This window comes from Bombus vancouverensis, chromosome 7 (assembly GCF_051014615.1).
Source record: "Bombus vancouverensis nearcticus chromosome 7, iyBomVanc1_principal, whole genome shotgun sequence".
NCBI classification, from domain to species: Eukaryota; Metazoa; Arthropoda; class Insecta; order Hymenoptera; family Apidae; genus Bombus; species Bombus vancouverensis.
This window is the reverse complement of record NC_134917.1, coordinates 4,697,696-4,713,471: the sequence shown is the minus strand read 5'-3', so window position 1 is coordinate 4,713,471 and position 15,776 is coordinate 4,697,696. Positions and strand designations below refer to the sequence as shown.

Below are 15,776 nucleotides of genomic sequence, written 5' to 3'. Positions count from 1 at the left end.
CATATAGAAGATAAGTATACAATAGTATGCATAAAAAACGAATGATCTCAATTATGATCATATACAATATATGTATATATATTATTCGTAATATGAGATAATATCTATTAAAACATAAAACGATTTAAATAAGCAAATATGTAAAACAATTAGCTTGCAAACCTCCGGGAGGCAGCGAAGTTTTTACATACATAAGTTACCCTTTTATTATTGGAATAAAAAATATTTATCCTCTCCAAATTTATAAATTCTTGACGACTAATTGATGAGTGTTTTAAATATACATGTTTAAGGCACGTTCTAGACTTGAATTTTAAATTAGGTTTTGAGGCTTTGCGACAACAAAAAATTATATATTTAAAGGAGATCTGTGGTAAGCAAAAGATTAAGAACCGCTGATGTATAGAATATATCTACATATCATAAATATAACTGATTTATGTTTAGGCTGGTCACATCTGGTACAGTGTGACAATGAAGATGTCGTGTCGATCATACTTTAATCATATATATTTCTAAGCGAAAGAAACTAACCTAGTTATTTTTGCTAAACGATTTTGTTTGATTCAGTTATTTCTTAAATAAATTAAAGTAGCATAAGTTGAATTACAAAATAACGTATACTTAATTATTGTTGCTCATTATATGTCACCTGCTGAGGAAAAGACGCTGTGATAAAGTAAAGTACGTTTTGCAAATATCGTTATGGTTTTGCCACGAGTATATTTTGATGTAGCCGCTGATGATAAACCATTGGGTCGTATCGTGATGGAATTACGAACAGATGTAGTCCCAAAGACAGCAGAAAATTTTCGCGCTCTTTGTACGGGAGAGAAAGGTTTCGGATATAAAGGAAGTACCTTCCACCGAATAATTCCTAAATTTATGTGCCAAGGTGGTGATTTCACTAATCACAATGGTACAGGAGGAAAATCTATTTATGGGGAAAAGTTTGAAGATGAAAATTTTGAATTGAAACACACTGGACCAGGCATATTGTCTATGGCAAATTCTGGGTCTAACACCAACGGTTCACAATTTTTTCTAACTACTATAAAGACTACTTGGTTGGATAATAAGCATGTAGTTTTTGGTTCTGTAGTTGATGGTATGGGTGTAGTAAAAAAAATTGAAAGTTATGGCTCACAAAGTGGGAAAACACACCAGAAGGTTGTAATTACCAATTGCGGTCAACTTTAAAGCATTGTATTTTACACCTTTATAATATGTCATATATATGTATTTTCTTTTTCTTGATAGGCAAATTCTTGTAAAATGAATAATGTAGTATAAAAATATACAAATATCAAATGAAATAATGCGTCTGTTTGGATGACATAAATAATTGTGTTCTTTTTCTTTCTCTGACATATTCGTACAGCTATACATTTCCATTGAAACTTACTTTGTAATGAGATACATTATATGTTACGTATATCAGAGGACTATAAAAATCTCTGTAATTTTCTTTCGTATCTTGGCTAAACTACAAGGACAGTACTTCAGAAATTTATTTGAAAAACACTTATGCTAAATATAAATGGTTTGTAAATCGTTGAAATAGCTATATAAATATCATATATACATACATACATAGGCATTCATATATTACACTCATTAAATTTATATGTGCACAAATTCATAAGTACATATGCGTCACAAAATAATACACTAGAATGCACACAAACATTCAGGAAAATATAATGAACTAATTAAAAGTTGAATTATTTGCGACAAGCACGATACATTCATTGTGAAACCAATGTTCAATTGATGTTTCAACGATTCATGGTGCGTATCAAAATATCGAAAGGAGATAAAAGGAGAGCCTGATTCAAAGTTCCGAATCCTTTTGTAAAACTTGGTCAGTAAAGATAGATTGTCAGTGGATTAACAAACATATGTATAAAGTATCAGTTAACACATATTGGTAAATTAACCACAAAGAACAAATTGAGTTCGAGGATGGAAGCAAATACCAAGAAAATTACATACATAATGAGGCAAACTATTCCAATGGATCGAGTCAATTTAAATTTGCCAATTAGAAGAGACAAATAAAGTACGGTGAGAGTAGAAAATAACGATATGGAATTGTAAACCAGACCTTGTGAATTAATCGTTACATAATGATCGCCAGGTGTTTTCGGAAAAAGTGCTGCTTTCAGGAACCAAGGTAATCCGAGACAAAGTAACACGTCGAATACGTTTGAACCGATCGAATTACTTATGCCCATGGCTCCGTGCCCTAAAATCATATTTTGAATCAACAATACCAAATAAGAAAGAAAGATTAGGAAAAAACAAAGGAAAAGAAATCGTAAAATATCGGTACTTTATGAATGCTAGTCGTGAAGAAAAAGTAAAAACATTTATAATACTGTAAATACATGACGTGGTTTGTAACTGATTATAAAGCGATTCTAAGATGAGGCAAATTTGATAATAACGTCGTGATAATATCACGCGGTGCGTTATCGTAACCTAACCGTCTCACGATAACTATGTTATCGTGATATTTCACGATAGCTACGTTATCGTGACCGCTATTCGCTAGCTACATATATATTATTTCTTGATCGATGTACCGATTATCACAAGAAAATCACTCCAAAGGTTAATCGGTTACTTTGGAGGTACGTTCAAATGAAAATTCGTTTTAACCGGTTGATTCTTCTATTAGCAAGGTATCGGTGAGTGAAAGCGCAAAATGAAGAAAATTACCTTGATTCGCAACGATAACACTAGAAACAGCCTCCGGTACACTCATTCCTGCCGCAAGAAACGTCAATCCCATTATGGAATCAGGAATCCTAAATGTATCACCTGAAATAAGGATCATTTTAAATCGATATCGAGAATAAAAGGAGTGCATTTATATATCTGGGAACGATAACAACAATTGTTGCAAGGATACGTACCAATTACAGTGATAACCCATCCAACTATGTACGAAGTAGTTGCTATCCATATTATACACATGATAAAAGTAAGGGGGTACCAAGATTTCAATGTGTTTCTTCTACAGTCAGGAATCGTAATGAGAAGCACAAAATTTATAGGCCAAGTAATCAACCACCAAATCCGTTCGCACGTCGAATTTGGCCAATTCTTCATATTCACGATATCAACTAAAATAATATATGTATATATACACATAGGTAGATATTTATTGGGATTAAGGCTTCTCAAAGGATTCTTGTACATATTTTCATGCAATCTATGTTACTTACGCGATTCATCTTCACCGCTCGATTCCAACAAAATAATATCCGTGCTTTTAACCAGGTCTGACAGAACAAACGGATGACGTGTGTTTTTAAATGAAACTCAACGACGTATAATTCAGAGAATTGAATTGAATAAAAAATTAATCGATATAAACAATACCATTAGAAAGTAGGGGAGTTGATTCGGAAAGATTCTTATACTTCTTTCTTGTATTTGTTATCGATTGAACAAACTGATGTATCTTCCGATCGAAACACATTGCTAGAACGATAAACATTTCCGTTTCATTTAATTAGAGATACAAGCAGTCTGTGTGGAAATTATAAAGTAGCAATGAAGATTAGTAAAAATGGAACGAAATATTTATTTAGTTTCTCAACTTAAAAGGTTTTATCACTTATCGATAGAAAGAATCAAGTAACGATGGGGAATTACCTGAATAGTACTTCATAAACTTACCTAAAATGTACAAAACATACAAGAGAACGAGAATCAATCCCTCGTACCATTCGATACGACCGTCTCGTAAAGTTAAAATAAGTAAGAGAACTGTGAATGCGTATGCGATAGTATCTCGCGTGACAGGCCACCCTTCCAGATTCAATACCTGAACAAAGATTTGCTTTATTCGTGTTTATTTCTTGGTTTCCTTTTTCATGTACTTGATTTTATTTTCGATTCATACATAATCGACAGTGTGTTCCGTCTGTGTAAGACGCAAGGATAAGATCTCACCTGATTTGCAAATAAACCACAACAAGCAGGCACAGCTAATATATTGAAAACAGCAGAACCAACAATCGTGCCGACGCCCAAATCTCCTTCCGTGACAAAAGTACCTACGATATTGATAAACAGCTCTGGGCTAGAGCTAGCTGCTGCCATAATTGTTGCTCCTGCGACATCTTCTGTTACGTTAATCTCTGAAAATCAAATCCATGTAATAGTTTCAACGTTTTAGCTGTATTAGCTATATAAAAAATTATCTTAGATCTTGACGATAGCCTTTCTTGAAATAAAAATAAGGTGGAAATGAATTAAAGCTGCTATACTGAACTTACTGTGGCAAATTTTTTTAATCGACGGCACAAAAAAGTCATCACAAACGATAGCGAGTAACAGAAACATGTAAATCGCTATCACGAAATGTATAGCTATAAAACCCGATTGTCTTTGCTGTCGAGTAAGGCCATCCGATGGAAACTCTTTTATCGCTGGAGGAGTGCAGTTTACTTCATTTTCTCCAGCTTCGATAGCGCTTGGTCCAATTTGCAATAACTTGCGAAGTCCTTAAAGAGATAGAATATGTACGTACTCGTAATGATATATAATAGTAACTATACGCGTGAATTCCAATGATAACGAAGGAACTATGTTACATTATAAATGGAAAGTAAGGAGAACAAGCGTAGAGGTAAAAGGTGAAAGTTTTATATGTATATATAAAATATACTATATATAGATCGTATTTATAATGCGAACATATTACGTAATGATTCATTCTAAATTTTAGTATCTCGATATCTCCACCATCTTTTTCGTTCAACGTAGCGGCATGCGTCCGTGTATACGCATTCGTTAGTCGTCGAATGCTTCATCATAATTGCCCTTTATTACTTATCGCTTGTTATTAGTTGTTCCTTTACTCTTTGAGAGAACGCAACTAATCGTGCATGTCGCAATAAGGGACAAATGTATGTTTAAGAAAACAAAAGTCATGGACTTTTGTTTACTTATGACAATAATATGATACGATATGAATTACTTGATATGTATAAGACACATATAACGTAAGAGGAAGGAAGAGGAAGAATTGAGAATACGGAGAATTCAGAAAACGAGACTTACGCGTATCCGTAGGGTTATTCGCACTTGCTGCATTGTTTGGAAGAAATATTGCTAACGTATTAACGAAGATCAAATACATCGTTGGAACGACGATCATACAGAATATTTTGTAGCCTATCATTTGTCTATGTTTCCGCGTCATTTCGTAGTTGCTGTTTCAATTAATCAGCGATAAGTTTCAGTGATCGAGCTAACGGTGCGACTTGCCGTTCCGTATGATACTAATTTTGATTCGCTAAGTCGAGCTGACCGCATCGATGTTTTTCGTTTACGAGCATTATCGGTTTTAACTTTACACAGATAAGATACTATACAAAACGAATAAAGACATCCCTTTACTGATAATCCAACAACAGGAGTATCCCTGCTACTGGAGCATTTAAATTGTCAAATACATATCTATCGATAACGGGTGAACGCTCTGAAATGTTGTATACCATAAACTTATATGTTTATGGTTATGTTTACTGGTATTTATCCTTATATATGTGATTATCTATTGTGAGACATTAAATTCATATTTACGTGTGTACAGTGTACAAATGTACATACGCATTTCAATTTTGAAACAGCATCTCAGTTGAAGATTTAAAAGAAGGGGCATGAATCAATTTGTTTCTTCATTCATTTCCATTTTTCTAGTTCTACTTACTTGTCCGTTGCATTTTTTCGAATGAAACCGTACACACTGAATCGTAGTTACAGTTGACTGACAGTCAACTTATTTACAATTGACAGTGCTAATTGTTCTCTTTGCGCGCATCATACAGAGAGAACGACATTACATTTTTACTGCTGCAAGTTGCTTCTACTGTAACCCATCGCATCGTATCCCGTCACACAGTTTACCGTGTTTAAAAGCTTTTCTATCAATCCGTTTGTTAGTTAGTTTATTTCCCAGAATATCGTAATGCTGCTTTTAAAATAATCAATGAGAAAAGAATCGACGCGTGCGAGTGTGTGTATGCGACGTGTGCGACTGGAGGAATAAATTTGAAGGGAATAAGTAATGCAAAATGCTTGATTGTGTCGGAATAGAATATATACGGTACGACGTTCAATTTTCAAGGAAGCCATAACGACGATTAGTGCGATGACGATTTCGCATTTTGACCGCGGCACGATTCAGCGGGCGCGATGCGCGAGAGATGAGAAGAGAAGAGTTAGAGGGAGGGGCGATTCCAACAAACGCTGCCGGACTTCGGAGTAGTTGTTAATGTAGTATATGTGTGACAACGGGATTGACAACATGGATACGTCTGACTTAGGAGGAGGTTCGTTCAAATATATTTTGAATATTATCGGGAACGGATGCTTTTTTATGGTATATGTTCGATCGATACAAGAATGGTTAGGGGGGTGTGCTTTGATAGCGGTGAAAGATAGAACGGAATGATATTAAAAAATCGGAATTAAAGTATCGAACAAGGTGGAGGAGACGTAGGAAGAGAAGGAACAGGAGGAGGTGGAGGAAGACGAGGAGAAGGAGGAGGAAGAGAAGGAAGTGGAGGGACAGCAGGATGGCTAACATCAGCATTAGCAGCAGCAATAACAACAGAGGGAAGAGTAGAAGAATAGTATACATCATAAGGAAAAGGAAGATGAAGGAGAATGAGTATGGGGTAGAAAATGAGGCAGACAAATGGAAGAAGGAAGAAGACTGAGAAAAGAGGAAAGGGACAACGATGCAAGATCAACTAAAAATAGAAGCCAAAAATAGAAAATCGTTCCAAACATTTGGTGCATTTTCAACTGAATTCAATTAAACGTACAGGTGTGTCGTGCGGTGCTGCGTATCGCGCATCAATACTTGTGATTTAGTTTCCGATGATCGATTGGTCTAAAAGACTACGAATAAGACGAGATATTCGAAACTAATCTTGCGCAGAAGGGCGCTTGTCAAAGCACAACGTACGCGTAAAGTAAAATGTTTGTTCATATGAGACGTATGAATTATTCATTATCTCTTTCTCTTTATAAATCGCAAGAGTTCTGTGATTTTTATTTCTACAAGAGATCGTGTGCAGGCTAGAGACATGTTTATTCCAAAATTTATAGAATGAATTGAATCTCGTTGCTCTCTTTTCTCTGTTCGATCACCTTCGCTCTCCTTTCTCTCCTCCTCTCTCTCTCTCTTTTCTCTCCTCCTCACTCTCTTTCTCTCTCACACGCACTCTCTCTTGCTCTCTCGCTCTTTGCTCTCTATCTCTCGACCGTTTTTCTTCCTTTCTACTCCCTTTACTTATTTTTATTTCATCCCAGTTTCACATCGCATGTCGTTCTTCTATATGCAGGTTAATTGAAACCTTGTTTAAACAACTTGATAAGTTATTGGGTATAACGATCCGTGTCAAAAGATTTAGTTTGTGTTACGGTTAGTGATAATGAAACTTGTTCAAACTCATGGACATATATTATTATGTACCTATGTATTCGCACGATTCGTTACTCGTAACGAATGCTACGTTTAACAGATGCTTAAACATGTTAATTAACATTCGTTGTTATTTGTGGTCTTTGTGTTGATAAATTATTGCTATTTTTTTATTTAAGATTAATACGATGCCCGTTAACGTACGTACAATCATGAGACACGTTGGTATTTTAATTTTTATAAAGGAATCATAAAATGAATCGGCGCAACTGTATGTATGTATATATATATATATATATATATATATATATGCATATATATGCATGCATATATATATACATATATATATATATATATATATATATATATATATATATCAATTTCAATAGATAGCCGTGTAATGGAGCAAAGTGAGACGAAGAGGTGAACAGTACTAGTAATATAGTACTGCTTATGATTTAGGATTGAGATTCTGAGAAATGTTCCGTCTGGATGTATTTGAACTGCAAAAGTTTATATGATGATAAAAATATTGCCTCCGCTCTCGCACATTGTTCTTTTTGAATAAATATCGAAATGCGAAGAAACGCAAAAATATAAATGAAAAATCCTGTGCATCGTACACGATAGATCTTATCGGCGGTCGAAACACAGAAGAAATAATAAAGTTTTGAGTTCTTTCGAAATTGCGACGATGTGATGAAAGAAAAATCAACAGATTGCTAATTGAGAATCAACGTTTAATGATCGGCGATCAAGCCGATGATCATCGTTTGTTTCCAACGAGACGAAACCGTTCGACACCGAATGGTCAAGCCACGTTATATCTAGTTTATACGACGTACATTAGACATGAATGGCATCTCCTCTGCCAACTTGAATGAGAGCAATTTAACTTCTTTAGGTTGCTTAATCGGTAGGAAGTCACATCAACTATACAGCTGTGTAACCTGTACAAGACACCAATACGTGCATCGTTTGCTTCATTACGTCGATTGTAACAGGTTATAGGAGAAGAATTATCAAGATCTAAGAACGGAGGTGAAGAAACAAAGTTGTTAATTTGAACCTAGACAGGACTTTTCTTTCACACATGTACACCAACAATGGGATATCACTTTCAAATTGATCTTTATTTCCAACGATCGTCATTAATGTATATACAATATACATGTACCATATGTGTGTGTGTGTGTGTGTATATATATATACACATGCAGATATGTATACGATGTAGAGAAACGTTTAACGATGGAAACTTTAAAATGGGATGAGAGAAAATCACATGGAAAATGTGAGTGACGTTGAATAGCTCCGCAAACGAAGGTAGGAATATGCGCAAAGAGTCCTCGTAAGAAAAACAATATATAATGGAAAAATGGGCGACTTCGCCGATTTCAAAGTCCTTGAAATATATTAACCAGATCAATATTCTAAACCACTATTTCCTACACATACATATAATCATCGCTCGGCGTTACCTTTCAAGATATTCGCAAAAAACTTGAATCAAATTTAGATTATGATTACACTCCATACTGGAATAAGCGACCGTATTTTTATATAGCCCAACCTAAACTTAACGCATTGATGAAAGGGAACCATTTGTAATATTATATAAATAGAAAAGGAAAATCAATGTGTTATAGGTTGGGTCAGAGTAGTATCCGGCCGTCATTAGACGTAAAATAATCCTCGATGAATTGATTGATATACAGAATGTTGCACTTATTTCAGAATTTTCGATTGGTCAAAAATGTAGTAAGTATTTCAATATAACATACGTATCTAAAATAAGTTGTTAAATAATGCATATAGTATTAAAAATAAATTGCTTTATACATAACCTGAAAACCAAAGCCGAACAGCGCAGCGGTTATATGTGTAGGAAAAAGTTCTCCAGAATGTTCACCTTGACAACATATTTGAAGGTCATTGAAATTCGAAAACTCGCTCTTATTTCCAATATTTATTGAAAAAGAACATTTTTTCCTTTCGTTATACAACCATTGCTATGAAATACCGTTGTCGCATGCATCGCATATTTTAATGAAATTTACGAGAAAAGATCGATGAAAGGGAATATAAAACTTTCAATTTGCCTGCCATTTCATTTATTCGGAATGTGTTGGGATATGATAAGGAACAATGATATACAAGTGCAACTTTGTTATAGAGAGATTATTATGCTGTAAAAATATTGTTAGGTACACTTAAGGTTAAATGAGTTTTGTATCGAAACTTGAGAAATGAATGTGCGAAATGAATCAAACAGAATAGGCAAATCAACATCGAATTATCGGGAAAATCAAAGTTTAACAAACTACGGCCAATAACTATAACATGTTGAAAAGACGCTAGATGAAAACCGAGAAATGCGATAAAATTTAGTGAAGCATCAGACATTTCTCACGATTTACTTATATAACGAAAAATTTTGTAGCGAGAAACATTTATTAGCCCTTGTATATAATATCCGTCAAAACTAATGCTCATCGATATTTCATTTACTTATAGTTATTGATAAACTGGAGCATTAAACGAATCTATCGTTGAAAGTAGAAATAGTTTTCCACAATTTTCTTATTTCTGCTATTTTCGTCCACTCATCCGTAATGAAAAATGTGCATATGCATGTGTTTGTTTCCGTCTATTTACGTACATGTGTACCTGCATAAATGTCGTAGTAAAAGTTGAAAAGAAGATACCAAATAAATGACAAAGATACGATTCGATGATAAAGCTAAAGAGTCGCGAGTGAACAATTGTAGCGATCATTTCTGATCTGTCATATCCAAGAGAGTTATTTGTCTTTGAGTGCGCGTGGGAATGGTTTTCATCGAGTAACTTATGAAACCGAGCAAGCAAATGCCACGTAAACTATGACACGAACGGTTATTTGAAATTTGTGTACTATTCTTTGTTCCAGCTTACTTTTAAATATATATAGATTAATACGTGTCTACGATAAAATGTTGCATCGTATCATTCGTCACAATTATTTACGTGTTTATATATTACATATGTATGTTTTGCCTTCGAACTTATTTGCCAGTTTAGAATATAAGTTCTGAAAATGAATTCGAATGTTGCAATTAGTACGTATGTATCCAAAATCGGCAGGCGTGTCGCTTATTTATTTTCGAATAGTATATTGGAAACCGCTTCGTTACGATGATGTTTGTCGCCACTAGGTCATGGTTAGATGATTATGAATGAAATTGAATTTTTAAGTAAGACATCTTTCCGGGAAGAGAGATTCAACGAGTGAACATCGAAGGTCAATGAACCGATTATATTTGTGATCATCGTGGCTAGAACGAATACAAACCAATTATCTGGGTTCGTAATCACATTTGTGTGTGTATTTGACGTTTCTATCCAAGTATGCAAGGTCGTCGCTACTTATGTAATAGATTAACCAAAATCGAATGCCAATAGAATGTAAGCAAACACGATCGTTTTACTGTATACACATACATCCGGTATCTTTAAACAATGAAGATTTATTAAGAGATCGAAAAAATCGACGAGAAACATAATGGACGTGAAATAAATATAATGGGATTAAGAGCAAGAAATGGCAAGCAAGAATTCTATGATAACGCCGCGTCGCTCTTCTTTCTTGTGATGCGGCCGTTTCCTCCTTCAATATGATACAACAAATATAGGTGAAAATAGGATAAACATCAATGAAAAAGAAAAAATAGAAAAGAAAAAATTGACAATTCGTTCGAATTAGATGCGTTTTTTCGCTTGACCATCGTTCCATCGCCAAATATCAAACTGTTACATTAACTACCTGTTACTATGAAATAAATCGTCCTTATCGGTATCCGGGAACAAATCTTTTCTTCGACGCGTTGGACATGGAATTAAACACATAAAAATAAAAAGATATTATGTTCTAGGTATAAATTGTACACCTCCAGCGATAGAAGACTTTCCACACGACCTTTTCGACGAGAAACAGAGGCAGGGCGGAGCTGTCGTCGTGCACGTAATCGTTTCGCTTTACCTGTTTATCGCGTTAGCGGTAGTGTGTGATAAATTCTTCGTTCCCGCAGTAGAAAAGATATGTCACGGTAAGGAACATTTCGCAGTTATTTCTAAATATATTATTTTCTAGGAGGCTACGATTGGTGTCGACTTATAGATATGTTTTTCGTTTGTGTTCGTCTACCTGATGAATAAATTTATTGAATGATTCGTGGGTGAAACAGCTGGTTTGTACATAGAAGAAAGTAGAAGAAGAACGAAGTCAAGTGTGAAATGAACCAAAGCGATACGAATTTCTTAATTTGTTTCTGAATGTTTTTAAATTTCAATTTCAGCACTTTCAATGTCCAAGGACGTGGCAGGTGCTACCTTTATGGCCGCAGCAACGTCGGCGCCGGAACTGTTCGTAAACGCAATCGGCACGTTCATCACCGAAGGTGACATCGGTGTCGGAACAATAGTAGGCTCGGCTGTATTCAATATTCTCGCGGTACCGGCTTGCTGCGGTATAGGTGCTGGGATGGTAAGTTTTTGTGATCTACATAACTTGGTGCACATAGAGTATTGGACAAGTTTTTATTATCGTTTTATTAGTTGACTGCGTGCAATTAAGAAACCTATCGATATTTCCTGTATGTATATTATGTATTATGCAACTCAAACGGTCTACGTACGTTAATCGAATACGTACAGGTAGTTCCTCTTGACTGGTGGCCAGTTAGCAGAGACTGCCTCGCCTACGGCGTTACGGTTGCCATTCTGATATGTATCATACACGACGAACGAGTAGAATGGTACGAAGCGTTAACGCTAGTGTTATTGTACATCGTATACATCGCCGTCATGTATTGGGACAAATCGTTTCAGCGATGCACGCGATTCCGTACGCATAATGCTGATCGATCGTCAACGGATGATCACCGACACGCGACAGGTAAGAGAACAAGTACTAAACACTTTACTCTGCTCAGATAGACTCGAATAACGATAACGATCTGGATATCGTAGTCTTTTTCTTTGACATCGTAGATATGATCATCTTATATACATACGCATGTGCGAATACATATCCATGTTCTTACTTACGTTTGTGTACGAATGAATAGTACATTCAATATCGTTGCAAATATAGTTGTGTACCGATTTATTTACAACGTTTCTTACAATATACAAGGTGGTTGGTAACTGGTAGTACAAGCGGAAAGGGGGTGATTCTACGCGAAAAAAGAAGTCGAAAATATAGAATAAAAATTTTTCGTTTGAGGCTTTGTTTTCGAGAAAATCGATTTTGAATTTTCTCTCGGAACACGTGCGGTACGTTATAACGGATCTCACTGTAGATCGTTGTCTCGATGGAAAAAGTAAAAAAAAAAATTTAAAAAAAATTTTTATTCTATATTTTCGACTTCTTTTTTCGCGTAGAATCATCCCCTTTCCGCTTGTACCGCCAGTTACCAACCACCCCGTATATACTTACCCCGAACATTTGTATATTTGTCCATTTAAAAAGAGTTAAACAGAAAGTGTCGTTTCTTTAGAAGGCAGCACGGAAATTCACATGGCAAGATCCGACAAAGTACAATCGGCCGTTGAACAAACTGAACATATAGATCTACCATTGCAAAATGGAGGAACGAAACCTCAAGAAGAGAATCCCGACCCTAGTAAGTAGTATAGAAATTTCACTGGGCAAAATTTAGTATTATCCATTTCGGAAACAGGTAAAAAGAAAAATCACTTCCTTCCGAACGTTTCTTCAAATTTTAAACTAATAATGGTGAGAGTGCAGGGAGCAGGGAGAGAAAGAGAGAAAGAGAGAGAGAGAGAGAGAGAGAGAGTGATGCGTGTTGGCGGAAAGCGTAGAAAGGGAAGGAGGGGTGGGGGGAGGAGAAGGAGAAAAAGAGGGAAAATAAAAGCGTTGCATACTTTTACGTTGAACAGATTATGAATACGAATTATTGGTTTGGCCGACACGAGCTGGGTGGATAAGAAAAACAGCATGGATTATGACTTGGCCGATTCATTTAGTTTTCATGTGTACTATTCCGGATTGTGAAAAGCCACGATTCAAGAATTGGTTTCCGATAACGTTCCTTATGTGCATCATTTGGATTGGATCGTTGAGCTATGTGGTCGCATGGATGATCACTATAATTGGTAATGAAAGTGATAGCAAGTAAAAAAAAAGCGAAAGAACAGATAGAACTGAAATCGTATAAGAAAAAAGAACAAAAAACAGGATGAGGCAAACGTGATTACTTTCTTTTCAGGAGACACTCTGAAAATACCGGATTCCGTGATGGGCATTACTTTCCTGGCTGCTGGTACCAGCGTACCAGAGGCTGTATCAAGCGTAATAGTAGCAAAGCAAGGTAAGCTGATATACGAATATAACGTATGAAAAATTAGATGAATAATGAATTAATTGGGTACTAGTGAGGAACAATTATTAATTTGTGAATAATATTTGAAATGGACGGCGCGATAGTTTCTATGTTAAATCTTTCGATCGATTTATTTTGTACCAGGACACGGCTCGATGGGTATTAGCAACTCGATCGGATCAAACACTTTCGACATATTGTTGTGTTTGGGTCTACCGTGGCTAATTAAATCTTCGTTTTCACCGACACAACCAGGAAAACATTACATCAGTATAAATTCTGGTGGGCTCGAGTACAGTGCCATATCGCTGTTATCGACACTAATGTTACTCTACATTGCTTTTGCTTCGAATAAGTTTCAGCTTGATAGAAAAGTTGGTCGAGCCTGTTTATGTATGTATGCGGTATTTTTGATATTAGCCTCGTTGATAGAACTCAATGTATTCTTCAGGGTAAACTTGCCCACGTGCCAGAGGACGGTCAAGTGATCCGAAATCGAAAGTAGAGTTGCTTAATGATATTTCATACGGTGTTTACTCTGATCCTCGTACGTTCTCCCGAACTTACGAAAAACATTGTGAACCGAAGAACGCTGTTTTACATTATACGAAACTATTTCTTCTCCCGTCTCGTTTTTCGACGAGATCGTTCTTCACCCCGAGGCTCCGTTACTCCATGGCATTCTTTCCTTCGTAATCCATCCACAATGCCTTCTCCCCCATTTCTCTCTCTTTCCCATCCCTCTCTCTTTTTCTCTCTTTTTCTTTTTCGCCCTTTTTCTGTCCTTTTTTTCACATCAAATCATCACATACTCGATCACCCTTTGACTTCTCTATTGCGATCAAATTTTATCGTTTCCATCTCTCCAACTCTTTCTCTCGCGCTATCGTCTAATTATTCCGCTTACCACGAACAACATGTAATTTCTAACGTGATTTAGGGATATAAACAGTAAACGGAAAAAAGAAGAAAACAAGGAAATTTCGTCCTCTGGTAAAAGAATAAGAAAGAGTTTGTCATTTATGCGAGTGCAGGATCTGAACGTTGAAGCGTACTCACGTATTCGTAATGATAGAAAATGTTGGTAACAATGATTAAACGAGTAAATGGAATTAGGAAACAAAATATTGTTAAAATAATAAATAATAATAAGATCGTAATAAGATGTCGGTGAAAAGAATTGGATTACAAAGAAAAGCGAAAGAAGCTAGAGACAAACGAAGATTAAGAAATCAACAAAAGTACGAAGTATACATAACGAACACGTATGTAACATCGTATATATGTATATTCATATATATACACACATATATACATATATATATATGAATGAAGTATGCATATGTTCGTGCATGCGTGCGTGCGTGCGCGCGTGTGTGTGTGTGAGTGTGTAATGTATGTATGTATGTATGTATATAATATATGTATATACAGTAGACCGATAGCGTAGAAAAGACTGCCGCTTTTATAAATGTTTCATTTCGAGAAATACAGCACATACATCAAACGAATATGAATACGTATATTGGGTAGCTAGTACGTCCGATTAAATAAAGTTTCGATAATCGGTTATCATTGCGGAACACCATGACAATCGGTTATCGGAACGGGGGAATTACGAAAGTTTCGATAATTGCGCGCCAAGATTGACATCACGTTTATTTGATAAAATACATTGACATGTACTGAAATTCGCCGCAGGGTGTATATTTAAGTAATCTAAGAACTTAACGAGATTAATAAAGTACTGTAATAAGTTATTAAAAAGAGATTGTTGGTAATTTCGTTTTAATCCTATCGCGAAACACACCGAACAACTGCTCGGTTCCTTCTTACCGATTTTTCGATTGACAATGGTTCGGCTAGCGAATGCATCGTATCGATAATTGAAAAGTTACACGTTGCGTTACGATTCTTTCTGCGACTATAACGTATCCGTG

The 15,776-nt window shown here is 35.6% G+C and overlaps 3 protein-coding genes across 3 annotated transcripts; 2 read left to right on the top strand and 1 right to left on the bottom strand.

Moving 5' to 3' along the window:
• Nucleotides 1-293: 293 nt before the first annotated feature.
• On the top strand, nt 294-1,345 carry LOC117161645 (peptidyl-prolyl cis-trans isomerase). Its single transcript, XM_033343347.2, has 2 exons — nt 294-373; nt 448-1,345. The coding sequence occupies exon 2, from the start codon at nt 706-708 to the stop codon at nt 1,198-1,200; it is 495 nt and encodes a 164-aa protein (XP_033199238.1). The 5' UTR covers nt 294-373; nt 448-705; the 3' UTR covers nt 1,201-1,345.
• Nucleotides 1,346-1,486: 141 nt separating this feature from the next.
• LOC117161638 (sodium/potassium/calcium exchanger 4) lies at nt 1,487-5,296 on the bottom strand. Its single transcript, XM_033343326.2, has 9 exons — nt 5,080-5,296; nt 4,293-4,520; nt 3,967-4,154; nt 3,691-3,838; nt 3,391-3,492; nt 3,234-3,290; nt 2,922-3,131; nt 2,725-2,826; nt 1,487-2,248 (listed from the first exon to the last, which is right to left on the bottom strand). The coding sequence occupies exons 1-9, from the start codon at nt 5,219-5,221 to the stop codon at nt 1,914-1,916; spliced, it is 1,512 nt and encodes a 503-aa protein (XP_033199217.1). The 5' UTR covers nt 5,222-5,296; the 3' UTR covers nt 1,487-1,913.
• Nucleotides 5,297-6,247: 951 nt separating this feature from the next.
• Nucleotides 6,248-15,605, top strand: zyd (sodium/potassium/calcium exchanger zydeco). Its single transcript, XM_033343333.2, has 8 exons — nt 6,248-6,353; nt 11,365-11,538; nt 11,788-11,975; nt 12,146-12,386; nt 12,991-13,116; nt 13,394-13,609; nt 13,723-13,824; nt 13,981-15,605. The coding sequence occupies exons 1-8, from the start codon at nt 6,305-6,307 to the stop codon at nt 14,322-14,324; spliced, it is 1,440 nt and encodes a 479-aa protein (XP_033199224.1). The 5' UTR covers nt 6,248-6,304; the 3' UTR covers nt 14,325-15,605.
• Nucleotides 15,606-15,776: the final 171 nt, after the last annotated feature.